Source organism: Callionymus lyra, chromosome 2, assembly GCF_982586985.1.
Source record: "Callionymus lyra chromosome 2, fCalLyr1.hap1.1, whole genome shotgun sequence".
Lineage (NCBI taxonomy): Eukaryota > Metazoa > Chordata > Actinopteri > Syngnathiformes > Callionymidae > Callionymus > Callionymus lyra.
Window position 1 is genome coordinate 42,566,892 of NC_141819.1, and position 26,738 is coordinate 42,593,629.

The 26,738-nt window shown below is 36.6% G+C and overlaps 2 protein-coding genes across 3 annotated transcripts; one reads left to right on the forward strand and one right to left on the reverse strand.

Moving 5' to 3' along the window:
* The first annotated feature begins 570 nt into the window (after positions 1 to 570).
* Positions 571 to 7,372, forward strand: mef2b (myocyte enhancer factor 2b). Of its 2 annotated transcripts, XM_087783109.1 has the most exons (10): positions 571 to 675; positions 3,275 to 3,346; positions 3,465 to 3,480; positions 3,587 to 3,668; positions 3,750 to 3,878; positions 4,892 to 5,069; positions 5,447 to 5,559; positions 5,625 to 5,715; positions 5,838 to 5,949; positions 6,698 to 7,372. In XM_087783109.1, exons 1-10 carry the CDS (start codon positions 603 to 605, stop codon positions 6,969 to 6,971), a joined length of 1,140 nt encoding a protein of 379 aa, XP_087639235.1. In that variant the 5' UTR covers positions 571 to 602; the 3' UTR covers positions 6,972 to 7,372. The 2 variants fall into 2 exon arrangements, with proteins under 2 accessions (XP_087639235.1, XP_087639234.1); XM_087783108.1 differs by having other exon boundaries at positions 3,465 to 3,668.
* Positions 7,373 to 8,696: 1,324 nt separating this feature from the next.
* On the reverse strand, positions 8,697 to 14,718 carry tmem161a (transmembrane protein 161A). Its single transcript, XM_087783110.1, has 11 exons — positions 14,642 to 14,718; positions 14,074 to 14,177; positions 13,675 to 13,758; positions 13,515 to 13,606; positions 13,295 to 13,451; positions 12,981 to 13,196; positions 12,363 to 12,506; positions 11,170 to 11,283; positions 10,924 to 11,098; positions 10,417 to 10,513; positions 8,697 to 10,257 (listed from the first exon to the last, which is right to left on the reverse strand). The coding sequence occupies exons 1-11, from the start codon at positions 14,642 to 14,644 to the stop codon at positions 9,956 to 9,958; spliced, it is 1,488 nt and encodes a 495-aa protein (XP_087639236.1). The 5' UTR covers positions 14,645 to 14,718; the 3' UTR covers positions 8,697 to 9,955.
* Positions 14,719 to 26,738: the final 12,020 nt, after the last annotated feature.

Consider the following 26,738-nt stretch of genomic DNA (forward strand, 5'->3'; position numbering starts at 1 on the left):
TTTTAATTTAAAAATCTATTAAATTTACTATTTTTTTTAGAATCCTTTAATAGAATACATATTGAAATTGAATAATATACACTAACAATAAAGCTTATTTAAGAATGTTCCTTTTATTTATTCTTTTCTTAGTTTTTGTTTGTTCTTTCTTTTTGCTTGACGGCCCCTTATAACAGTCACAGCCTATAATGTGGCCCCTTGTTTATTTGCCAACCCCTGATTTAATTGTTAATTCGGCAACTGCTCTTTCTGAAAAAACTGTCAAGTATATCATATTTGATTCCAGAAGGAGACAGGAGAGAAAAAAAAGAAGAAAATGTTGGTGAATGCTACATTATTAAAAAATAATATATAGATGCAAAAGAAAGAAGTGTAATGTGAGCACACAGAAAACTCAAGGGTGTCAGATGTGAGGACTTGTCAGAGGAAATAAATGTGGTGGTCTGGCGGTTTGTCTAAAAAGTCCAGATCAGAGGCAGCTGCATGTGTCCAATGACAGTCTGTGGGAGGCAACCTGAGGTTAGAGAGGCGGGTCAGAGCAGCCAGCTGTTGGAGACACAACAACCACAAACTCCATCCACCACTGCAGCAGGTGATCATTCATGAATTCACTTCTCAGTTCTACATCTGAGTTTCACTCCAGATTTAGAGCAAGACCCTGGTGGAAAGAACTCGGTGAGTACTCAAACTTTTCTGCTTTTCTAAATTGAATTTTGTTGGTTTTTGTACTGTTCATGCTGGTGCGTTATTGTCATGCAGATAAGACCAAATTAGACTGAGATGCTTGTATCTCCAGGAATGATGCGCTATTCCCGACCACACTATTTATAATGTCATTAGAACTTTATTGAGCGTAATTGTCAGCAAAGTTTTTTTGAGCTCTGCCTTTCTATTTATTCACCGTTGCTAAGCAAAAAGGTGATTAAATAGACTTTTATGACTTATTGTACATAAGCATTCAAACTAATAGTGATGGCATTAGTGTTTATTGAAATTTTAAACAGATTTGTTAAATGGATGCCGTTGCTTAGCATATAGCACAGTTAACTCATCTTATAACTTAATGTATACATTAGAGAATCTTCAATATAAAACATTAGCAATGTAAGTAATTGTTGTGTGTTTTACTCAATAAACCAGGACTAATAAGTGAAATGAATAGCTAGCTAGCTTACTGCCGCTCACCACCTAAATATAGCGAAGTCTGTGATGCACGTTTGAACTGTCTGAACTTTCTCTCTTTCTAAGTTCCTATATTATTGTTATATTAACGTAAACTAACTTGTCACCATAATTTAATGACAAATTGGTATGTAGTATAAGAGTAATAATAATAAATAATGTACAAGTTAATGAAGGACACTGATCTAGAATTATAATCCCCTGTAAGAGTCTACTGACTCCTTCAAGAAACATCTTAAGACACTTTTATTCATGTAGGCTTTTACTTGATTCTCTGAGACTCCTGTGTTTGTCTTAGGTGTCTTGGCTCTTGTTTTTTTTTTTAACTGTGTATTGTTTATTATTGTTCAAGCGCTTTGTGACCCTGGTTAACTAGCGTGTCACACACAAACGCACTTTACATACATACTGTATAACCTTTACTTACTTGCTTACTTACTAATAGTATTTTCTTCCACTGCCCTGCCTTCATATTTCACTCAATGATACAGGAAACTCTTGGGCTAGACACAATATAGAAGCAATATTTAACTGGAGATCAGAATACAGATTAGATTTTTTTTGCAATGTTAAATTCCCTTGTCGTTATCATTCGTTCTTATTGTAAAAAATATATTTTACGTTTTTGATATTTGTTAATGGAAGATGATATGATAAAGTTAAAAAAAATGTAAATACATGTTGCTTTGAAATCTCAATGACTGAAAATTTTGTTTAGTCATGGAAACAAGGGGCATATTACCCTTAAAATATAAACTAAACACCGCTCATAGTTTGTTAATTACTGGAATATTCTTTCTTGTAAAAAAAAGTTATACACACAGTATATTTCCCCATTAAAATTCATCAATTTGTCAGTTTTAAGGAAGCATCATTTTTTATTGCCAATGCCTCCTAAAAACCTTGGGTATACAATATATAATGTAATGTAATAGTACATAATATATCATGATATAATATAAAATATATGCATATAGTAAGTAGATATAAATACACACCTATATCATTACATAACCTATATACACTTCATACATATCTATACAAACATATTATTATTAAATATAATAATTGTACATACATTGTAAAAATGAATCTTATCAAAACACATATTATATATTATGTAAGTATTGTACATGTACATACATATTCTTACATAAAATAACACAATAATATATAACATAACATGACAACATAACAGAGTAGAATATAAATAAATAATGATAAATCTTCATCAGGTCCACTGGCAACAGCTAAGAAATAGAAGTATCTGATAAGCCAAAACAATTACCTCACAGTTTGTAACAGGCTAAAGTGTGTGAGGGGGGGGGGGCATCACAGGGTCGTGGGAATGGCACAACCATATCCACTCAGGCATGATCAGTATGGACCTAAAAATAGAAAAGTGCAGAATTAAGGGAAAACCCAATAAATGCTCTTGTGGGACTTTGCAGAAGTCGATCAGTTATTTATGTATTTGTCTGATCGTTCACCTTTCATGGCGTCACTTAAGTCGAGTGATGTTTGTTAAGACTTTGGAATAATACTTTGGCCGTTCTCAATGATCCAAGAGCCACTTTCAAACCAACAATCCATCCATGTCAGGGGCACCACTTGTTTCTTCTCAGGCTTGAGAGATGAGTGGGTGGCGTTCAAGTCCAGCCGTCTTTCACAAACACAGTTTCGCTCCCAGGTTTTGCCCACTGGTCCGTTAACCTTTTAAAAGTACCATCAATGATATTTTTATACTTATCTCTTGGGACAGGACGACAGCTCAGACCAGAATTGTCGGACAGGGGGGAACCCAGACTGTGGGGGTGTCAGACTGTGTGGACTGCTGACCGGACTAACTTTAGAGCACATGGCTAACTGTGGTAAAAATACACATAGTGGGTGAAGTTTGGAGTGGCTGAGACCAAACAGGGGATATTTTCCCATCAGAACGAGAGCATATAGATTATATTTCTTATTCTATTTGTTCAGGTGTTTCATGATTCTGGGTCTTGATAGTGAATAATAGTTTAAATGGACGCATTTTTTTGCGTGTATGTTGGCCTGAAGTGTTAAGAAAAAACATGTTGTGGTTCCTGAACAGCTCACAAAAGCAAAGAACATGGGAAGAAAGAAAATACAAATTTCCCGAATTGTGGACCAGAGAAACAGACAGGTGCGTATTAATGTCTGAATGTGTACTCAAAGTTGAAATGATGATGATGATGATAGTGATGATAGTGATGATGATGACGATGAGGATGAAGGTGATTTGTTTTTGTCCGCCACATCAGGTGACCTTTACCAAACGTAAGTTCGGCCTGATGAAGAAAGCCTACGAGCTGAGTGTGTTGTGTGACTGTGAGATCGCCCTCATCATCTTCAACAACACCAACCGCCTCTTCCAATACGCCAGCACTGACATGGACAAGGTGTTGCTGAAGTACACCGAGTACAGTGAGCCGCACGAGAGCCGCACCAACACGGACATACTGGAGGTACACAGACTGAAAACATAGGAAACATCTGAGAGGATGGAGTTTAAGATCAGTCAAGTGTTTGTTTGTCTGACACACCAGACGCTGCGCAAGAAAGGTTTGGACCTGGACAGCTCAGAGCTGGACAGTGAGGAGATGATGCAGATGGATATGGACAAATATCCACTCAGTGAGAGTGTGGATCTCAGTGTGGCTCGGCAGCGTCTCTATGTGAGTGAGACAACTGAACTTAAAAAGTACAATAATGTCAATGATAATTGAACTAATGTTTTCAAACCATCGTCAACATTTCTACAAATGACTCTTCTCAAGCATCACTAACTCTGACTCTTTTAACTCCACTGTTGTCACTGTGTCTGATCTGCATGCTCATCCCTGACAGTTTTCTCCACCATGCCTTCACCCTCTTCTTCACCTACCTTGATCAATAAATTACGAATGTCATTAGAGGGACCACCACAATTAAGTGGGCCATTGAATGTCCAAAATGTTATTGGGGAATTGTTAAGGATGTGTTATCTTTCAAACAAATGATTGTTTTCTTGTTTATCATTATTAATCATATTGAAAGCATTTTCTTTTTTCTATTTTTAGTTTGAAATTTGACACTTGATGGTGTGAGAAAATAGTTTTTTAAATAAATGCTTTTGTCAAGATACCATATTAATATTCAACAACACTGTAACTATATATTTTTAAAAATATCTATTTATTTAAATTTTTAATAATGTGTTTTTTTCTAAATCAGAGTTATTTTATGGTTTATATTTCAATAAAGTTTATAATAAAAGAAAAAAATTAAAATAAAATATATATATATATATATATGCACACATTTTTTTTATTTAATTTTCTTTAACATGCACATATTCCCAACGTTTGTTCATTTTTGTGTTGCAATTAAACCGCTACATAGCAGCAGTAATTATGTCATACACAGCTAGAGGAACAATGACAATACCAGTGATGACTGAGGACGAGAGGATACAACCAGCTTTTAAAGCTGATGTTTGGACATACTGTATTTTGGTTTCAAAACAAATTAAATGACGTGCGTCATGTGGTCTGTAAATTCTGCAACACCAGACTCAAGTAATGGGCCAATACTACAAATATATTATTTTTTCCACAGTATCACAATATATGCTATCATTGCCCTGTATCGTTTTTAGATTCTTGACTTACACACCAAGTTGACACGTTGAACATTTCTTCTACTCCAGGCTCAGTCTCTGCTGCAACCAGAGGCTCAGTTCCTGGTTTCCCCCAGTGGTGACAGCAGCTTTACAAATCCTTTTGGACCCAACACGGTGCCGAACCGACCCGGAAAAAAAAGTTTGACGAGAACTGGAGCAACAAGTGCTGCCGCTCTACACGGCACATTTACGTCTCCACACTCTGGTGAGTCATGAAGACGTCAAACAACAAGTGATGCCTTTGAAGGTGTTTTTGCTTGTCTTTAGGTGGGTCAAGGTAGTTCCATTGTCAGTTGTGTAACAAACACAATGGATTGAAATGAATGGTCAAAGGTCTGCTGTGCTACAAAAATAAGTATAAGGAGGAAAATGGAAGAAAATGAAGTGTGTGTGGGTGAGTGTGTGTGTTCATGCTTGGGTCTGTTAGTGAAACAAACATTTCGATCAGAAGTTTAATCGTCTGTCAGACCATTTTGTTTTATGTATAAAAGAAGATTTAACACTTGAAAGTTGAATGAAAAAGAGGAAGTGCATCTCTAAAACGTCTCTTCACCCTCTTCCTGCTTTCTTCCTTCTCTGCAGGGATTGGCTACTCTGTCTTCTCTCACGGCAGCTTCAACCGATCCGTGGACACGAAGAGTCACGGAGATGTTGCTCTTCCTGGTGTGGAGTTAACAAGACTCAACAACACCTCAGTGAGTCGAAGACCTTTGGTTTTAAAAAGACACCTTCATAATCAAACAATTCTTCCTGTGATCAGAGAAGTTTTCTGTATCAGGATATCCGTGGCAACAGCTCAGTGACGGCTGTAGGGAGGACTGGGATGCTGGGACATCCTTCAGGAACATCTGGTATGTCCTCCCTGAGGCAATTGACTAAAAATAAAAGTATGATAGTGAAACAATGATACAAATAGATGTTTTCAATTAACATAATTGAACTATTTGGCAATGAAAATGTGATTTATTTTCAGAATACAGCCCACCAGGATTGTATCCTGCTGTGGGTTTTCCGCGAGGAGCACTGAACCCCTGGAACCCTGGATACTCTCCTCAGGAACTGCAGGTGCCTCGAATAAATACAGGGTGAGAATGATTTTTCTTCTTCTTTTATTCTTGAAGTTTGTTTTTAACTGTTTTTGTTGTTTTATTCTTAATTGCTTTCCTTTTTATTGTTCTTCTTGATTTGTTGTTTTTCATTTTTCCCTTTAGCTGTTGTTTTAATTATTTGTTTCTTTGTTTGTTTTTTCCTTGTGTTGTTTTTTTACTTTCTTTTGTTCATTTTCTTTATTTTTGATGTCTTTTGGTTGTATTACCCCCTTTCTGTTGTTTTTGAAACTTTATTTTTTTGTCCATGATTTTATGTTCTTTTCTGTATTCCCCTTTGTGTTGTTCTTGTTTTCTTGGTTTTGTTCATAACTTTTCTGTTTGTTTTCCCTTGTTGTTATTTGGGGGGAGGGGAGTTGTTGTTTTTTACGCTTTTTTCAGAATCAGCTAAAAGTTTATTGCCAGTATTGTGAAAAAACACACATACACACACAGGAATGGTTATTGGTTTGGATATATTATAAAATAGAATGTTATAGCTAATGCTATATATATATATATGTATATGATAAAAATAATATAAGATTTATAGTATTGAAAAAGTTACTCAGTACATTGGAATATGCAAATGTTTATTGAACCACCAAACACAACTCGCCTTTTTTCCTAAATCTTATTTTTTTAATCAACGGATGATTTTAACAACACTATAAATTACATAGTTTTTAATCTAGGATCTTTGATGTACATTAAAAACTATTTGTATTGTATTTCCTCTCTCGTCCAGTGGAGGGTGCTGTTACCCCTCTGAGACCTGCTCCCCATCCTCCCCACGACGCCTCCCTCTCGGCCTCAGCATTAAATCAGAGCGCAGCTCCCCTGAACTCTTGTCTTCTCCCGCATCCTCTCCTCTTATCCATCCTCCTCTCCCTCACATCGGACGTCCGTCTCCGATCGGTTCATCTGCTCACAGCACTGGGGAGCCTCGACTGGCCAATGAGGAGAAGATGTTTGAGGAGGATCCGGGACGCTCACAGATGAGCGACGGCTGGCACAGATAACTTCTTCAGGGCTGTCTACTGTGTCTTGAAGATAATTCATATCCTGTATTTGCCTTCTTTTTTTAGTTTTGTGTTTAGTTTTGCGTTCCTGTGTTTGAGTGTCCGTATATATATATATATATATATATATATATACAGTTATTAAACAACTTATTAATCTACCCAATTAAAAAAAAAAAAGTCTTGTTCTGCTCACTCCCTAGAAAACATGGCTGCTTGATTATGGGACCAAATCAGAAAACATACGCAGAACCACAATGGGAAATAAAAACAGGGAGGTAGACACATTTATTTTGTCACAACCAAAGTTTCATGTCATGAGTCCAGAGCAATTGAATCAATATTTGAAAAAAAAAATTAACAAATACTTTTTCTCTTTTAAATAAAGTTTGATTTTGAAATTCTCTTGTTTCCTTCTATCGAAAAATGGAGGTTTCTTGATATGATCTCAAGAAATCTTGTTCATGAATCTGACTCCTCATGAACACGTCTGCCGTGACCTCCTCTTCTCCCCGATCTTTCTGCCGTCGCAACTCAAACCCAAAGTCTCTGTCGTCCCTCTCAAAATGAATAGAGACTCTCACAGGGGTCACGTCTGGGCGGCCCTCAGGGGACGAGGCAAGCCCAGTCTGTAGGGCACGTCTGGGTCTCGGACACACATGCATAAACATCCTGGTTTCTATGGCGACTACAGCTGTGGAAGAGTCCCCATCACAGACTAGCGAATATCGTTTTATACTTCAGCCAAGCTCATCATTGGTCACATTTAAAAATAAAATCTATCCATTTGGACTTTCCCCACCAATTGTAAGTAGCAACACAGTCTCACACTTGACTGAGGTTAATTTGGGATTAATGGACGAGAAAAAGAAAACAAGAGATTTGATCACTATAAAACAACAAGTGTACAACTCAAGGCCAGGTGGGAAAATAAAGGCCACCAAAGTAATTTTGTATGGCCTGAGGCAATTCTGTCATTTGTGTCAAATACAGTCAGCGATATGATGTTGTGGAATTTACAGACCACATGGTTTTGACAAAGTCATAACTGCTTTTATTTGTTTTCAAACCAAAATATGTCCAAACATCAGCTTTAAAAGCTGTTGGAGTCTTCCGTATCCTCTCGTCCTCAGTAATTGCCGGGATCTTGTTGGATTATTTAAGTGTAAATGAAAGTATTTTTTATTTGACCAGCTTTAAGAAACATAAACCATTAAATCACTTTTAATACAAATAAAATATAATCATAAAGCAAAAAATATAAATAAATCTCTTTAGTCCTGTTGAATATTGATACGCTGTTGTGAAAATAAATATTGATGATATACCGAAAACATGTTTATATTCTCAAAAGTTTTATTTTAAATAATAGACTTCATGCCTGAAAGGGAATTAACAGAAAAAAAAATGGGTAAATTAATGATTTGAAGTAAAATTAAAGTAAAACTTTTTTTTATTTCAAACATGGACCAGTGTCTTTTCAATAAATAATAAGTAAACCATAGGTTTACATTCAGGTTATATGAGTCAGTCTATTTTTAAGCAAGTTTAAGAATCTTATATAGTGAGTGTCTGTGGAGGGTGAACGGGTTCAAAGTCATCCCCAAATGATTTTCTCACCGGGTCAAACTGAGAGGTCAGGACGCTTCAATTGTCATGAAAATCAGTGTTTGATGAGCTTCTTCCACCTCAGATAATAAGAAAAAATTGAAATTGAGAAGCTGCTGCAAATATTAAAAATATTTTTTATTCAGTTTTACTCTCACACAAAAAAAAACACTAATCAAACAAATAATTTCACACCATGCATACAAAGAAAAGTCACAGTTTGATGACATCAGAGCATGAGAATAAAAATAAATTAAACAAACAAAGAAAGCTTTAAAATGTAGATTAAATGTCAAACTTAAATAAGCTATTGACCGTTATGACCCTTTTAATGCTTCTCTTTAATGTTAAGTTGATTTGGTAACAATGTTAGCTGAAAAAGAGAGTTGAAAAGTATGGAAGTATATCAGTGCCATTTGAATATCCAATTACTTTAACTGTGAAAACCTTAAATTATTTTATTAAATGTTTTTAAGCATTGGAATTTCTATAAATAATTGAATTCAATAGAATTTTTTAATGGAAAGGTTGATTATTTTTTAATAATTGAATTAAAAAAATAAATGTTCAGAGAAAAGACCAAATTATATTCTTGTTCAAATAATTTAAAAAATACAATTATAAATGTAATATTTTATAATTTGCAGAATTTGAAGTCAATATAAGAATTTTAGTATAGAATTTATAGTTACATTTTTATATTAAAGTTAAAAGGCTATGAATAAAAGAATATTGCTTTTGGAAACCTTTTTTGATATTATTGTGAATAAGAATATTAAATTATATTTTTTTTTTTTTAAAAAAACGATTTCTTTGAATTATTTTATTCCAACTATTAAGAAATCAAATTCCACCTTTCACTTGAGAAATTATTGAATTTGATTTTTCATTATTATAATTCCATGCTTTCAAAAAAAAAAGTTTCAATTAAGTAAATTTTGAAATGTAAAATTCAACCTCTTGACTGTTAGAACCGATATAATTCTCAGAAAATCAGAATAAAACCAAATTACGTCAAATGCACTTTAGAAAAAAAGGCACTTCTCTAGTCAGTTGTCCATCTTGAATTCGTGGTTTGGACTGATTCTGTTAAAAAGGATTCTCTAGTAGAAATGTTGACATTCTAAAAAAAACATCAAAAACACAAACAAGCCTGCGGCGGGAGTCCATCTTTTCTCTGTAACATGAATATCATTCCAACAGGAATCAATAAAGGAACTCTCGTGTGTCGACAACCGACCGTCTCTCAACGCTTAAAGACACCAGAAGCCTGCTGGTCTTGTAGCTGTAGTCCAACACTAGACTCTGCAGTGGACAGTACCCGTGAACTCTGAGAGGCCACCCTGTGCGAGTCTGAAAGACGACGGGTGCCTCCTCTAACTCTGCATGAGGTACTGGTGAAAGTAGATGCCGAACAGAGAGCTGAGGAGCTGGCAGGCGGCGACCCACCAGGTGAGGAAGGCGAAGAAGCCCCTGAAGAAGAGCGGGGTGAGGACGGCTCGCAGCGCCGTGAAGGTCTCGGTCAGACGTGCCACTGTGGCCTGGATGTCCTCCTCCATGTACTCCACTTCCTCCTCCTCGTCAAACCCAGGGGAGATTACAGGAGCGGCAGTGGGCATCACTAGTGCTGGAGTCACTCCGGGTGTTTCCACGTCTGTTGGACTCCAGGAGAAGTCTCCTGTGAGACAGAAATGTACAGAAGTATATTAGTGCCATCATAATATTTAAAATATTCCAACATTGTTATGAACATTTTTATTATAAAGCATTGAATAATTGAACAAAACAATTGTGAACGTTTAAAAGAAAGAAAAAAAAAAGATGTGTCAGAACGTACCAAGAGCCTTCAAGGCCAGAGAGGAGAAGAGGACGAGCAGGATGGGAACCATGTACTGGAGGGTGACGACCGTCAGGTAGCAGAACACACGAGTCACCTGGTGGAATAACAGCAAACACGCGCCATAAGAATCCTCCAACCCAATGTGTCACAAGTTCAAGTACAAGTTAAGGTAGGATGTAAATGTATGCATCAATTACTTCATCTCAAGTCATCATAATATGGTGGCCAGGCCTCCAGAGAACAAAAGCTATACGTTCAACCAACTCAACATTGGGTAGAAGGAAAGTTTAAAAGATTCCCAATCAGCAGTTTTCCCCCAAATCGTTCAGCCCTAAGCTGGATCTTCAAACATTTCTGAAAGTGTGTAGTGTCAATAAAGTTGTAAATGTACTAAAATAACAGAATAAGTCATAGCTCAATAGATTACATAATTAATACTTGACAAGAATAATGTGACTTTTGGTGAGTCAGTACAGATATGCATTTTTATTAAAAGAATCTCACCTTTCTCTGAATGTCAATTGCAGCGATTCGTCCCGCCTCCTTCTTCATCTGCTCCACCCACTTCTGGGACAGGTTGAGGTAGGCCTGCAGGTGGTACCGTGTCATGAGCAGCCGCAGCAAACACAGAGCCACAATGATCCAGAGTCGAACGCTGTCGAACGCGGCGCTGGACACGCTGTAAGAAAGCTCCAGAGTCATTTCCAGTGCCACCACACACCCTGCACTTCAAGAGAGCAAAACACTCACAGAGTCACAGATGTTTTTCCCAGAGGAGCGTTTGCCAAAAAGTCTCGAGCGATCGGCTTCACCCACAGAACCAGAATCAACACTGGAGACAGGAAACTCAGGTGGAGCAGGATTCTGCAGAAGATGGTTTGATTTTGACATTATTGTTGAGTTTGATAGACCGGTCATACCATTTTCATATCTAGTTCATCAAACCACATTAACAATGTCTTATCTTGAATATCTCTTTTGAATGTTGAACGTGAGATATGCTTAAATGGTCCTGAAAACATTCTGCTGTTAAGATATCACTGATAAGTTAAGCAACATGAGTTAGTCTGTTAGTCATCTCACACAAGAAGATCCTGAGAAAGCTTAAGGACTGGGGTGCAGACTCTGGAAGACTAAATTGCAAAAATAGACAAACGCTATGAATATTTTCATGTTAATTCTGAATTTAAAAATATATATAAAGAATGATTTATTTAAAACACAATTTATTGAAACTGTAATAAAAATTAAATGATTTTAAGGCAAAAAACTAACCTTTTAATTGTTTTAATCAATCCAGTGCTGTTTAATATATTGATACAGTATCTTGAAAAAATATTGCAACATTTAAGTGCATCGATATTTTATTTAACAACATCCTACTTATAGCTACTATTCTCAACTCTCAAACAGAAGAGACTTTAACGTAAAAATTAAATGCAAAATAATATATACTTTAGAATGAGGTTAGCTTCAACAGTACTGATACGCTAATTTCCTTTGAACAACAACGTCAATACCAACTTCATTAAGCTGGTTGGAACTCAAACCTACATAACCAGATGGGTTTGTGTATTTGCTAAGCACTTTTCACAGATGTTGACACAAAATTTGCATTTTTTTGTATTATTAGGAGTCAACACTTTAGTGTTTACTTGCCTTCTGCCAGAGAAGTTAACGCATGTGTAGATCAAGTGGAATATTGTTGTACAACTAAGAGAATGTCTTGGTTCTCCTCCACATTCAGACGAATAGGACTAAATTATCAATTTCCATTTAAAAGTTTGATCTTGGGCAGGTGATTACTTGATTTTGTCTGATAAAGATATTTCTCAACTTTAAAGGCTAAAGAATACTAGTGTCCATATACATACATATACATACATACATGTGGATATATTGGATCAAGTCTACTGCTTCATGGTTCTTTTTAATTTACATACTGAATGTGGGGGCGACCAGAGTTCAACTCCACAGCATCAAGGTGAGTTTGAGCAAGGCGCAGTCCAGGAAAAGCCAAGAGAGCTCCGATGTATGCACAGACAGCTGCAAGACCGAGCTTCACCGTCAGCTTCGTCACTGGGATTCTAAAAAACAAAATAAAAATCAAACAAAATCAGTGTGAGTGACATGTAAAACGTATTTCAGTGGCATCAGAATATTAAATGGTTGGTTTACCTTTACATTTCAATTGTTGAAAATTTGAATGCGTTTGTTTTTGAATGATTTTTTTCAAAATGAATGGATTTTATTTTATTTTTACACAGAGTTTATATTCTAAATACAATTCCGTAGTCTTTTGAATTCAATATAAAATGTCACCATTTTGTTTACACATACAGATTGTAATCAAATGTCTGATCATTTTTTAAATTATTATTTCACATTTTAATTTAAAAACAATAATTATTTAAAAATAAAATAAGTGAAATATACCTTAATAAAATATAATATATATATTTTTAAAAATCACAATTACCACATTTAAAATGTTGGCATTCAATCCTTCTATATTCTGGTGGCACTGATTTGCTTCCTATATACTGTTCCTTCCTACTTACGACCAGTCGGCGTAGCCCTGCTGCTTGGCGAAGACCTCCAAGTTGTCAAAAAGGCTTGAGAAGCCAGATTCCAAACCGAACTCCAGATAATCCTCCCTGACCACCAGCACCAACATGGCCACCAGCAGAGACAGAAACCCGAACGCCAGGCAGACCGAGCGTTCGCCTCCTTCTTCAGAGCGAAAATAGTGGCTCATCAGAGTATTGAGGGCTTTACTGCAGTGGCAGGTTAAGTTCAGACAATAATGGAGATCATGAACAGCGGTTTCTTGACAATAAACATGATCAATCATGTCTTGTCGACAGGAGGATACAGACTGAAGACGATGGTCAGGACACACCAGATGGCACCAATGTTGACTTCTTTGCAGCCGCTCATTACGCTGAAGTAACACTCAGTGAAGATGAAAATACCAGCAGCGTAGATGGAGAAATCTATCAACCATTGATACTCCAGGAAGAAACGCAGCACTAAATGAAAGAAATACATTTACACTGCAGCACAAGGCAGGAGCGAAAAATAAAAAGCATTACCTAGAGCATCGATGGCGTTGACTGGCGCCTTCTCCAGATGAAGGTCAATGTCTTTGGGCACAGTGAGAGGTTTGCTTTCTCCATTTTGTCTTCTATGAAAACATTAAATAGCATTTATGTGGGGGAATCGAGTGAAAGAACAAAGTCCCTGGTGTCTCACCTGTCTCTTCTATTCTGTTTAGGCAGCTGTTTTCCTGCGAGCGCACACAGCTCTTCTCCTGACGGGTGTTTGAAGCGGAACAGACTGATGGCAACAACAGGAGGAGTTTTGTGGCAGCACTTCTACAATAGTGTGTTTGTGTTAAATTAATACTTCACTCAAAAATAAAGTTTCACTGTCAGCATGGAGGTATTTGGAGGTTTTTTCGGGGTTTGTGTTTTTGGACAAGGACAAGCGAGTGCCGACTACATAAACATGCATTTCTGTCTGTTACTCCAAATAGGAAGGGATTACTCTAAAAATATTCCCAACCCTTAGTCAACATTAGGGCAAGAAGAAAATGAGTGAACTTTGAGTGAACTATCATTTTAACACGTTCTTTCATCATGTATAGTTTACCTGCCGTTGCAAAGAAGCCAGCGTGCGAAGGAGTAGTGTGGAGCCATTCTTTGCATGATGCTGGCAGTCAGCAGACTGACGACCAACTGAAGCCCCATGAGAGCCTGAAACACACGATGAAGAAGATCAGAGAATTGTTGCTTAAAAATACAACTTGGAAACTTATCTTAAATCTTTCCAATTTATTTTTATATTTTACATTTTTATATTTTTCTTGCAATGTCTTTTTGTAAATGGTTGCTGCTTGTAAACGTAAATTTCTCTGAGGTTAATAAAGTATACATCTATATTCACGGTGTATAATCACATACTATTTCACGACAAACGACTCGTTGAAACAACATGTGTCGACGGAAACAGCAGATGGATTGAAATCTGTCAAAAGGCTAAACAGCTAAATTTAGCAGAAGTCCAGCACCTGTCAGAAGTGCTGCAGTAGCAAGCTAGCCGGTTAGCTGTAGCAATTATACAGTGCGTTTTAGGTCGAAAACTCGCAGGATTTTTTCATTTAAAACGTGCCTAATGTGCAACGTCAAAGCAGGATGTTTAACACGGTTGATACAATTACCATTTCGACTTCTGGTGGAGTGTGTGTAGATAGACCAGCGGACTCCCTCACATGCAGCAACGGCTCTCCAGCTGGAGGAGTGACGACATGTGCTTTCCTGTGTGTCCCGGATGTGACGCAAATTCCCTTTCACTCGCGATCATCGTAGTTAACTGGCTTGTTTTTTAAAAAAACTAAAATAGTACCAATTCGTGAGTCATACACAGATAACAATTAGCCAGGTTTTAATTCAAAATATAGAAAAAAACGTTATAAAAATTAACGTCATTGTAGGTTTGTGTGTGTTTTAAATTTGCACTTAAGCACAGAGATAGACATTGTTCGCGCGTTATAAGTGTTATATGGCATTCAATTATTTAAAAATAAGTCCTTATTGGTATAACAAATGAGAAAATATTTTTAAAAAATAATTAAATACTATAAAACTATTGTTTTCCATGTCTTAAATTCCGTATAGTTATGTTTTCAAAATGCAAGTTTTGTGTTAAACCAAGAATTCGCCTTTTATGCAAAGATTTAGGTAAAATTGTCCTTAACCCACTGTAATCGAAGCAATGTTTTCAATGTTAGTTTTTTTGGGGGGTTTTGTTATTTTTTACCCTTCTTTTATATTAGGTTCAAGGTGATCCTAAGGCCAGGAAACAAATGTATGTGTTTTATACCTTGTGTCGTTTCCCTGTCTTCCAGAAATACATACACTTTTGAGCAACCTACAGTGAAAAAAAGTACTTTAAAACACTTGAACTAAATTACAAAGTTTATTGGTGATTGCTCCTGATGATAAGGATCCAGGATTGAGTGAGTACTTGGGTGACTTTTAGTCAGTCTGTCAAACTGAGCCTGAGAAACCTGGGTGTTGTATTTGACAAAGACATGTCTCTAGTTCAACACTGTAGAAAACTGACCAGAAACTGTTTCCTTCAACTGAGAAAAATTTCTAAACTTGGGAAATGGTTGTCACAACATGATCTGGAGCTTGTAATCCATGCATTTGTGTCTTCTCGCCTGGACTACTGCAACAGTTTGTTTCCATGTCTTAACAAGAAGGAGCTGTCTCGCCTGCAGTTGATTCAGAACTCTGCAGCGAGAATTCTGACCCGCTCAAGTAAAATAACTCACATTTCTCCGATCCTTAAAACTCTTCACTGGCTTCCAGTTTCTTTCAGGATCAACTTTAAAATTCTGGTTCTTACTTTCAGAGCTATTCATGGTCAGGCTCCTCCTTACATCAGTGATCTGATCCAGACTTACACCCCAGCTCGGGCTCTGAGGTCTGTGGATCAGAATCTACTGATGGTTCCTCGCACACGGTTCAGGACCAGAGGAGAGAAATCCTTCCAGGCTGTTGCTCCTAAGCTTTGGAACGATCTTCCTCTCCCTCTGTGCTTAATGGAGTCTACTGACACCTTCAAGAAACATCTTAAGACGTTTTCTATTTGTTCAGGCTTTTCCTTGATTTTCTGGAACTCCTGTTGTGTTATCAGTTTTATCTTGACCTTTAAAGTATATACTTTTTTGAATATTGTTTTGATTGTTTAAGCGCTTTGTGACCCTGGTCTGGAAAAGCTGTATAAATAAAAATTACTTACTTACTTACTTACTTACTTTTTCCAAATAGAAAATACATTTGTTTTTATAGTTAATTGTGCTGCCATCCATCATAGAAATAATTAAAACATTAAAAAAACATTTTCGTTCTTAATTAGAAACTATTATAGCTACAGTAATAAACTATTTAGATAAAATGACAGAGAGCGTGTCAAATATTTTAACCTATGTTAACTGACCACTCTACACCTGTAAAATACTTTACACTTCTAATCTTGATTAAACCTATAGATATTCAATGATAACCTCTTAAATTATCTGTAAAGCACATTTGTAATGTTATTGTTGTATCCAGGATGGTATCTGGATTCAGTAAACAGTTGAGCTGAAATTCAAGGTCAGATTTTCTTGTATCTTTCAATTACCTTTTCGCATGAAATTACGTTGTTTTCGTGCTCAAAGATGAGGCATCTCGCACACAGAAAGAATAGCAAAATGAGTGCACAGAATTTCACTTTTTAACATTATAATTATAATATTTTACTATTTGTCTTATATCAATACAACCCAGATGGACTGTGCATCAGATTCGATACCGTGATGCTTTACAAGTCATTACAATCTACATCCTGAATTTGATTAATGCAGGAAATGTACTTTTGCGTTAATGGAGACAAGCAAGTAACTAAAAAATATATAAACTAAACTTGTAAACTAAAAAGTATTTTATAAATTGCTGTAAATCTGTTCATAAAAGAACATATTTGAGATTAGATACATCATAAAAACCATTATTTTCAGCCATAATGTACATCATCTTCAAATGAGCGCCTTTTATGAGTTTTCTACCTTTTGTTCTAAGATCACTGTTCATAACACTGACTCATGAATCCTCATTTTAGCAGCAACGTCGTAAAACACCTTTCTGTGTCCAGAACCAAAAACAAGATTGAAATCAAGCTGTGTTCTTGACAATAGCTGACATAGTTCATACTTGAGTCTCCTTCATGTGTGGTATGCTCGCTCTCTCTCTCACACACACACACACACACACACACACACACACACACACACACACACACACACACACACGCAGAGCATGGCCTGGACGTGCATCATAATGTCAGCTCATCCCTGTGGTCAGGAGGCCCGCTCGCCACAGATCTTTGACACATTATTCAAATCTGTGTTCAGCATGTGTGTTCATGGTATCTGGGTGGTCCGCAAGGATGACTGAATCCCCTTGTTTGGCTAATTGATGCAGCCCCTCCTACTCAAGGTGTGCCTGTTGCTCTGCTCTGTGAATTTGTGCACAAGTGTGTGATGATGCTTCAGTTGAGTGATGTCATCAAACTTCGCCCGAATAAGCAGAAGCAGGACTGGTGTCTCTGAACCAGCAGACAAATACACACACACCCTCTCTCACACACACACACATACTTACTCTTACACACACACATACTTGCTCACAGACACACACACACACACACACACACACACACACACACACATAGTGCACTTACTAACACATACTGACTGACACATACACAAACTAAAATATTTACAAAACACAGCAAATGCTTCAAGATTTATAAAAAAACAGGTCCAATTTTAAAATAATAAACTGTGCCACTGCTTCTAAATGCTGCTATGTGTGTAGAGAGTGTAGAAAGTTTGGTCAGTTTTCATGTCAGCCTAAAAGATAAAACTGTTCTCTAGTCAGCTGGCCCTGCCGATTGTGTGGTGTTGCTGGTACAGGAGAGTTCTTCACTCATGTGTCTGCATCTTTGTTGAGGACTTCCGATTGAAAGTAGCATTGTGATAAATCTGGTGCAGCCATCCTTTTAATATAACTGCACATTGTCCTTTTAAATAAACTGAAATTGAAATTGAAATGTACACCCCCGTAGAATCTGACAATAGCTGCACACACTCTCTACCGCACCGTTGATGTTCAGGGAAGAATGGCCTGGAGTGGGTTTTCCTGGAGTCCACGACAATCTCCTTGGTTTTCCTGTTGTCCATGCACCACCTAGCTAGGCAGCTCACCTTACTAAGGTCGTGCTGTCTGCAAATAGTGATGATGAGGTTGGACCTGTACGTTCATGGGTCAGCAGGGTGAGGAGGATTGGGCTTAGAAAACATTCTTACGGTGCTCTTACCCTATTGTCTTCTTTTCTCTGGACACAAAAAAGAGAAGAAGTTGAAGTTGAAGAAGTCCTTGAGGTTGTTGAGTGTCAGTTCTGAAGAGGAGCCAACGTTCAATGACCTGGCTTCTTTGTGAACTGATAACAGTGTTCAGAAGCTGGAATCATCCAAGATGGCCAGTAGTTTGTTCAACTATCTACTCTCTGCACTTTCAGCAGGGAGTTTAGCTTCCTGCCAACCACAGACACGTGACCACCCCAGCACACCACCACATTGCAGAAGACTGGCCACCACAGGGCGTTACAGTCTGTGTAATTTTAAACTTTATATTTTCAGTAAGGAAGAGTTACTGTCACTGTTCATCGATATTGTCTGTGTTTTGTTCACTAACTGAGTCGACCACATATGTGTTTTTACCCTGCGCCTTCATTTCTACTTTCATTGTGAACATCACCTTGGACTGTTTGTTCCACCTTAACATATAAGGGTGTCTCATGAAGCCTTGACTGAAGAAACCTAACAAGAATGCACCACAAAAAGGTATGACCATAAAGACCCAGAGTCCCATCCAGCCTGTATCGTTCGATCGTTTGTAACAAACTCTGTCCTCTGTCTCAGATTTGTCATCTGTGGGTCTGAGCTACTCACTTTGGTCTTCCTCAGCCTCTCTGCTCATTTAGCTTCTGAAAAAGCATTTCTAGAGGCATGTCAAGCCGATCTGTCTTCTCCTACCTGAGCACTAACTGAGGGACATTTTCTCAAAAAAACTAGTTGAGACCATGAACTCTGTGCATACACGTTTTAGGGCCCAGTCCAGGGCCACATCCATGATCCCACTTGACTCATGATCCTTTAGAATGATATCAGCGAGAGTCTGATTTTTGTCAAAAGTTCATTGCTCCAATAAAGGAATGAAGGTCCATGAAAACGGATCCATGTGTGTGTAAATGAGTTGACTATACAGAAGACTCCCTGTGCTGAAGAAAGTCGACTGGTCATGTGATGTAGTGTGGCAGTTCCTGTCTTTGTTCCCCGAGGAACATAACTTTTTGCTTCTTATCTGGAGACAAAGTTTAACTTCTGCTGTTGCTTGAAGTACCACATCTTTGGATCTTCAGTCCACAGTTAACCCTGAACTTCAGGTTAACCCTGAACTTCAGGGTTAACTGTGGTTTAAACATCACTGCTATGTTTGACTCAGTAACAGTGGAGGGTCAGCGTTTACATCTTCTGTCTCTATGTCACATCTTGTTTGTCCTATTTTATCTGATGGCCTCACTCATTTGGTTGAATATATTGCATTACATGCAGTGTCTTTGACAGCTGATCCCAGAGATCCAGTAAGATATCAGAGTCAGACATGAGCTGCTAATAATGTAGATCTAATCCACCCTTAGTGTTCCTATTTCTTTTGTTGACACTACTGGGCCCTAAGGTAAGGTAAGGTAAAGGTAAGTTAATTGATTTTTTCTAATAGCCACAGAAAATATTTCTAGACCAGGGTCACAAAGCGTGTATTGGTAATTGTACATCAAAGTAAATGTTTCTGTAATCAAACCATCTTTTTGCCCTCAAAATGACTGCTGCTCTCTCATTGGTTGGACTTATTTCCGCCAAAATTAAAAGTCAACGATGACATCTTCTATAGATACAGAGCTGTCTTTCAATAGCAAAATGGGAATGTGCCTCTTATGTACGATCCTATTCTGCATTTAAATACATACGTCCAATTTCGTTGATAACTAGTTAATATCCACGCATTGATTTCATATGGTCGGCTTTTGTCAAACTTTGGCAGTACCTTGTAGTAGTCATCGAAACCATCCTCTGCTAACAATGTTGACTTGTTTTCATGTGATTCTCTCCGGGAGTGGATAGGGAATGTTTGTGTTTTATTTTAGGAGATCAATGTCTTGTTAATTTATTGTTTCTCTGTTGTGCTGCTGATACCTTTTACTGTATGGCAAAATCCTGTGTGCGTATAAGTAGTAATCCAGAAACAACGTATAAAGCTTCATAACACCTGTTTTTACCTGATAAAGAGTCACTGCTAGTCTCCCTTGACAGTGTAGTCATGATCAAAAATGACAGTTCAATACACAGATCTGACACTTGATGTCACAGAGACTGCAAAATTCTATCCTTCTATAATGAGACAATCAGAGACAGGTGCCCTTCGCTGCCTTTGATTGGCTCTGGACAAGGAAGGCAGGTAGGGTGACCAGTCCTACAGCGGGAGGCGTCTCTAATCCCTCGAGTGTCAAATCTCAATTCAAGTCAAGTGTGCAGGAGGTACAGCAAGTGATCGCAAGTGTGGGCGCAGATGAACAATAGAAAATACAACGTACATTAGACAGCGGCGTTAACATGTGTTTTATAATATTAATATCATGCAGATTTATTTTTACATTTCATAGTTTACAAAAGATGAATTGATAATTGAAAGTGTTTCCCATTAAATTGGGGAATGTGCTAAAAAGGCCAAATCTGTCCCACCAAGTTATTTTCTAAGCCTGATGATTGTTTCAAATTTAAAATAGATTGCTGATGTTGAAATTATGGCCTATAAATAAGGATAAAATAACAAACAGAGATTATGGACGTCAATAATTATACAGAGACTTCCTATAACAGAATTAACTTAACGTTTATAGTTTTTATTATTTATAACTCATTTGAATATGTGTACTTTCAACACAGTGGTGGTCAATTACATTATGAGAAATATAATTGTCTATATTATTGTCTTTGTCTTTAGAAATATTTTGTTTCCAGCTGTAAATGTTGCCTCAACTTTCTTTTGTTTTAATATCAAACAAGAGAGGTGAACATGAACATCCTGGTCTGCCGCACTGTGTGAAGAAAAGTCCGCGCCTGACCAGGAAAAACACTTCCATCATCGTCATGTTTGACACAAATGCTAATCCCTCCGCCATGTTCGCCATCTGTGGCTGAAGTGGCAGGACAGAAATTACTGAAGAAAATGGACACAAATAAAATGCTAATTCTCTCCGGGCTACAAGTGGCACCCCTCCCACTGGCTGGCTCAGGGGCCTCTCGGTTCCCACACCACTTCCACAGTGTCTGTCCTGGGGTGCTGCCGGGATACCGCCGACTGCCCTTGAGCCTGCAGCGGGGACGCAGACCTCCCATTGGCTCGTCTTTGTTTGCCCTCATGCATGATATTCATGCTTGATTTGAATATATGCAAATGCTGCGATGGTGCCCCGTCAAAGGAAACTCCCACCGTAAGGTTTTTTCTCCCTTCATTTTCCCCGCTCTTTTCCTTTTTGTCCTCGTCCTTAACTGCTGCAATGCAGAGACAAAGTGTGGGAACCTGCTGTAGGGCCAGATCTGCCCTGTCACTTACATTCATCTGACGGTGAGTGAGACCGATGAGTTGGAATTAGCAGACAGAGATTTTGTGGGATGCCGAAATTAATAAAGACTTTTAAATTGGACAATAAGGAGTCGAAATATGTTGCTTTTCTTCCACATTCACTGTCCCCAATGCAACACTATCATCATTAAACTGAAGGCGTTTTTTTTAGGTTTTCTCAGAGTCCCACAGAGGGGAAATTCGGGACAGCAGCAAGTTCATAGAAGAAACAGTAACGTACAAAGATTTTATATAAATACATATTAGATTTAACATGCAGTGCAAACATATAATGATATAACACAATGATAAAACTATAATAATGTCCTTTTAAATATGGCAATTTAAGTGCAATAAACAACAACATGATTGATAAAGATTTTGAGTTTTTTCACAGCAACACATAAGCATTCTATTGCAGGTTTGTCAAACTCACTCACACAAGCCACTAAGATGTAAAATAATCTCTATATAGTAAATTACTTAATTTATCCCTGGCCAGTTTAAAATGTGTTAAAAGTAAATACATTTTCTTCGACTTACTCTCTTTACATGTTGGAGAAAGATAAAGTCTATCTCAGCTAAATAGGGGGATATTTATATTTATATATATTGACATTGAACAGATATTTCTATATACAAACGTAGATAATTTAAGTCACAATATGATATACATCAAATGTTTATTTTTAAATTTAAAATAATAAGAAAAATATTTTTTACAGACTTACATTTAACACAAATGTTTGTTATTGCTATTAAAGTATACCAACATTTTCATATTGAATTAAAGGCTACAAATAAAAACGTCTAAACTTTAGAAAACGTATGTTAGAATTATTGGAAGGAGAATAAGGGTTAGGGTTAAGTACATTTTAAAATAATGTAGAAAATATTCAAATTGTTCAATTCAATTGTTTAAAAAAATCAATTCAACCTTTCAATATGAAAGATGTCAAATTACAGAAACAAAAAAGTTAAATGCATGAAGAAACAAAATAAGTCTCAATAAAGTTTCAACATTTGAAATGTTATATTCAAGCATTCAATATTGATGGCAGTGATATACTCCTCATCCGCTCGGTGAATGTGGGTCAGCTCCTCCATCTGTCTTCAGATTCAGCGGGGACTTGTCTTGGTGACGCTTCCAGGCACTAAGCTGCAACTTTGGCTCATCATCACACAGGCTCGGGATGATCTGGACTGCATGGATCAGTATGCACCAATACTGTAATTACACAAATTGATGCTGGTAATTCTGTTTAACCGAGCTGGAGTTACCAGAAGATCACATGGTTGACTAGCCGACCAACAGAAGCACAAAAGACCTGGAAATAAAAACCTTACAAATAGTATAATCCTTCCAACTAACATCTGCCAGTTTTTTCTAATAGTTTTAACTTTTATTTGAATATATCTCTTAGAATTAATGCCAACTTCGTAAGGAAGCTAAAATGTATGGTGACTGAGAAGACTAAATAATATGAAGATTCTTCATGACATTGTAAATAGTTTAATGTCTTAAATCAGGGTTCTCAGACTGAATCGAACTGCAGGCCAAAGTGTTAACCACCAGCTGGGTCACACCAAACAAAAAGTACCATATTTCATGGGTCCCCCAACCTTTTTTTGCTCCACGGACCAGTTGAATGTCGGCATTATGTTCAAGGACCTACCTTCAGATAAAAACATTTTTTAAAAAGCATATAGAATTTGTGTTTTCACTAGTTTAGAAGTAGTTTTTTTTAGTAAACTTGACTGAAACGAACAGTTGCCATGTCAAGAGTCATATGCTAATGTTAGTAGAAAATACCTTATTTCAAAACAAAACAACTTTCAGTCAGTATTAATCAATAGACATTAAATTATATATATATTTTTTTTTGTACCGTCAGGTAACCACTACCCCACAGACTGGCAACAGTTCCCCGATCCAGACTCAGGGACCTCTTCCGTAATTGACTAGTCGGTAACTGACATCTAAAAAGAGACTAAAAAGATATCACATCTTTCAATCCAATTTACATAATTTAAGGCCACATTTATCACATTTAAGGTAACATCTATGTGTTTAACTAAACGTATTTAATTATTTGTGCTTTTTCTAAAAACTTTCAATTAGTGGATATCAATCTCTATGCTAGTGAAACAGTGAATTAGCCTTGACTTAAATTTAGACTTTTAGTAGGCGGGCCGGACTCTGTCCCTGAGCCTTGAGTTTGACCCGTGTGTTTAAGATTATACTTTTTAAAAGGTGGTTTCATATTAATTCATTATTATATAGGAAGAAAGAGTCTGACAGTCGTGTTATTACTGGAAAGAACCAAATGAAATTTAAAAAAAAGATTTATTTGAAAAAATATGATTTAGATTTAGATTTAGATTCTGAGTTAGACATTTGAGTTTTGACTTAACGTGCTGTAAAATCTGGTGAGCAATTGTTCACAGCTTCATATTTGTGAGCAATATTTTGGAAGATAATTTTCCATAACGCTCCACTTCTCCATTTTTTATGAATCATACCAGACCTGACAATTTTGTAATATCTTGCTATGAGACGTGTTAACTATAAAATAAAAAGGGATGATGTTTTTTTACCTATAGGGACGCCAGTTTTTAAGATACAGAAAATGAATATAAAAAATGGCAACAATTACACAGAGACTTTTTAAAGACAGACCAATTAGAGTAAACATGCTGTCTGTGAAAAAGAAGAGAAAATAAAGATAAATGAGTTCTCCAGAATTTACATTATCTCAATAAGAATCACACTTCATGTCACAGACAGATGTTTTCAGCATGTTACTAAACTGTTTGCATGATTTAGTTTTAAACCTGTGACTACACACTACTTTAGTGAGGCTCTTGTTGGAGCCACACATGGATACTTCCCTTAAAGAGGTTTAAAAGTTTGTTCCTGCTGACATTTAATCTTTAAAAAAAATCAAAAAAGGGCTGTTTGTTTCGTTAATGTTTTGTCACTTGTTGTGTGAAACTTCTTGACAGCATTTTGGTTTAATTTTTGCAGGTTGAACAAGAAGCACAAGTAGCACATGAATCAACAAGAGAAGAAGTACAGAACAATGATATGTCATGTAACTCAGTGCTTTTCAACCATTGGGGCAGGGTTACGAGTCCGCAAGGATTTTAATACCGGGCCACAGAGAAAGAGAAAAAACTATTTAATTTTAGTTTTATCTTTAAGATGTTTAAAAAAAAATGTGTGTATGTATATATATATATATATATATATATATATATATATATGTGTATATATATATATATATATATATATATATATATATATATAGGTATATATAGGTATATATATATATATATATATATATATATATATATATATATATATATATATATACATATGGTGGTGTCTTTTTTTCTCCTAAGTCATATTATGTAATGAGTCTCTTTACACTTCGACTTTACTAAAAACTAAGTAGTGTTTTACTCTTTTTAAGTGGTGAAAAAGAGTAAAACACAAACTCAATATAAACTAGAGCTGTAGTGATACACTTATCTTGTGATATGAATCAATACGATATATTACATATATATTATATGTATAACAATAGACTTTTTACTGAAAGATTTTAGAGGAAACTACATTTTAGTGACTCCACTCTCTTTTGGTTGAATTAATGAAACTAAAAGCCGAATTATGTTTCAACATCAGCTTTAAAAGCTGCTGGATAGACTGTGTCCTCTCATCGCCGGACTCACACTCTTTCTTGAAATATAAGCAAGTCGTGCCATTTATTTTTGGTGATTAGGTCGGTCTGTGTTCATAATGCCGACATTAAACTGGTGTGTGGTGCAAAGAAATGTTGGTTACACCTGATGTAATGAATGAATGAATCAATGTATCAGGTGCCATCTGAAGTATGAACTTCATGATTGAATGAGAGTTTTATTGAATGAGAGTTTTACTGAACTTGTAAGAAGCGTCGATGCATCCTCTGATCAGATGCAGGGTTCCATCCAGAACCGTCCCGGGCCTCCCTCACCCCCAGATGAATGTACTCTGTGCATTAACATTTTTTGAATGACAATCGTAGCCTTGAACTTGACCGACAGAGTTGCCTGGGAAAAGAGGCGCGACTTTGGCCCTTTGCTCTTCTCCTTTATGGCGCCGCGGCTGCGAAGACTGATGTCAGCACTCATTAGCATAAAATGCAGCCTGTTCCTAATTAAAACAGCAAAGCAGTAGGAAACCCGTCTGTTTGCTCATGGGCGCCGATGAGACAACATCTCCTGCTCGAGCTCCTGCGGCACAAGTAAGTTTGACTTCCTTCAACCATGTCTTTATTTGTCACCTTTGATTTACGTTTGAGGTTAAGAATGTTGAATTTCTTTGATATTATTGACATTATTTCATCCACAAAATTTGACCTGGAAATTCAATTTATTGGTGTTTGGGACTCCTATTTTGTTGTGTTGTCAAAAATAATATCTTAATTTCTACATTTAATTGAACAACACGTCACTGCCTTTAACATTCGCTTTCTTAACTAAATTTTACTTACAAATGAATGTGTTTTTTCATGGGTTCACATTCAGGTTAACGATCCTACAAGAAGTATTTAGGAATTCCCAAAAACTGGATCTAATATGAAGCTCTAGTTACTTAGTATCCTTTAAGATATCTTACAGGTTGGAATATAATATTCCAAAGAAAATAATCTGGTCGTACGGAACACAAAACATAGACTTAAAATATGTGCTAATTATAAATATTTATTTCAGATTTATATAGAATATTTACACATTTAAGTTAGGTGAATATACTTTAAAAAAAAGTTTTTCAATGATGTAAAGATGATGTCAAGGGTAGTTGCTTTTTTATAACAAAAGTTTCCAAAACAATGATAAGTTAAGGTGAATACTGTTGATAAATGCATCGCAGAATGGCTGCCTTTGTGCTTGGTTCTGTTTTTCTACTGCTTTTTTTCTGTGTTATACTATTTCATTCTGTACTCATTCATTCATTCAATACATTTCTGTGAC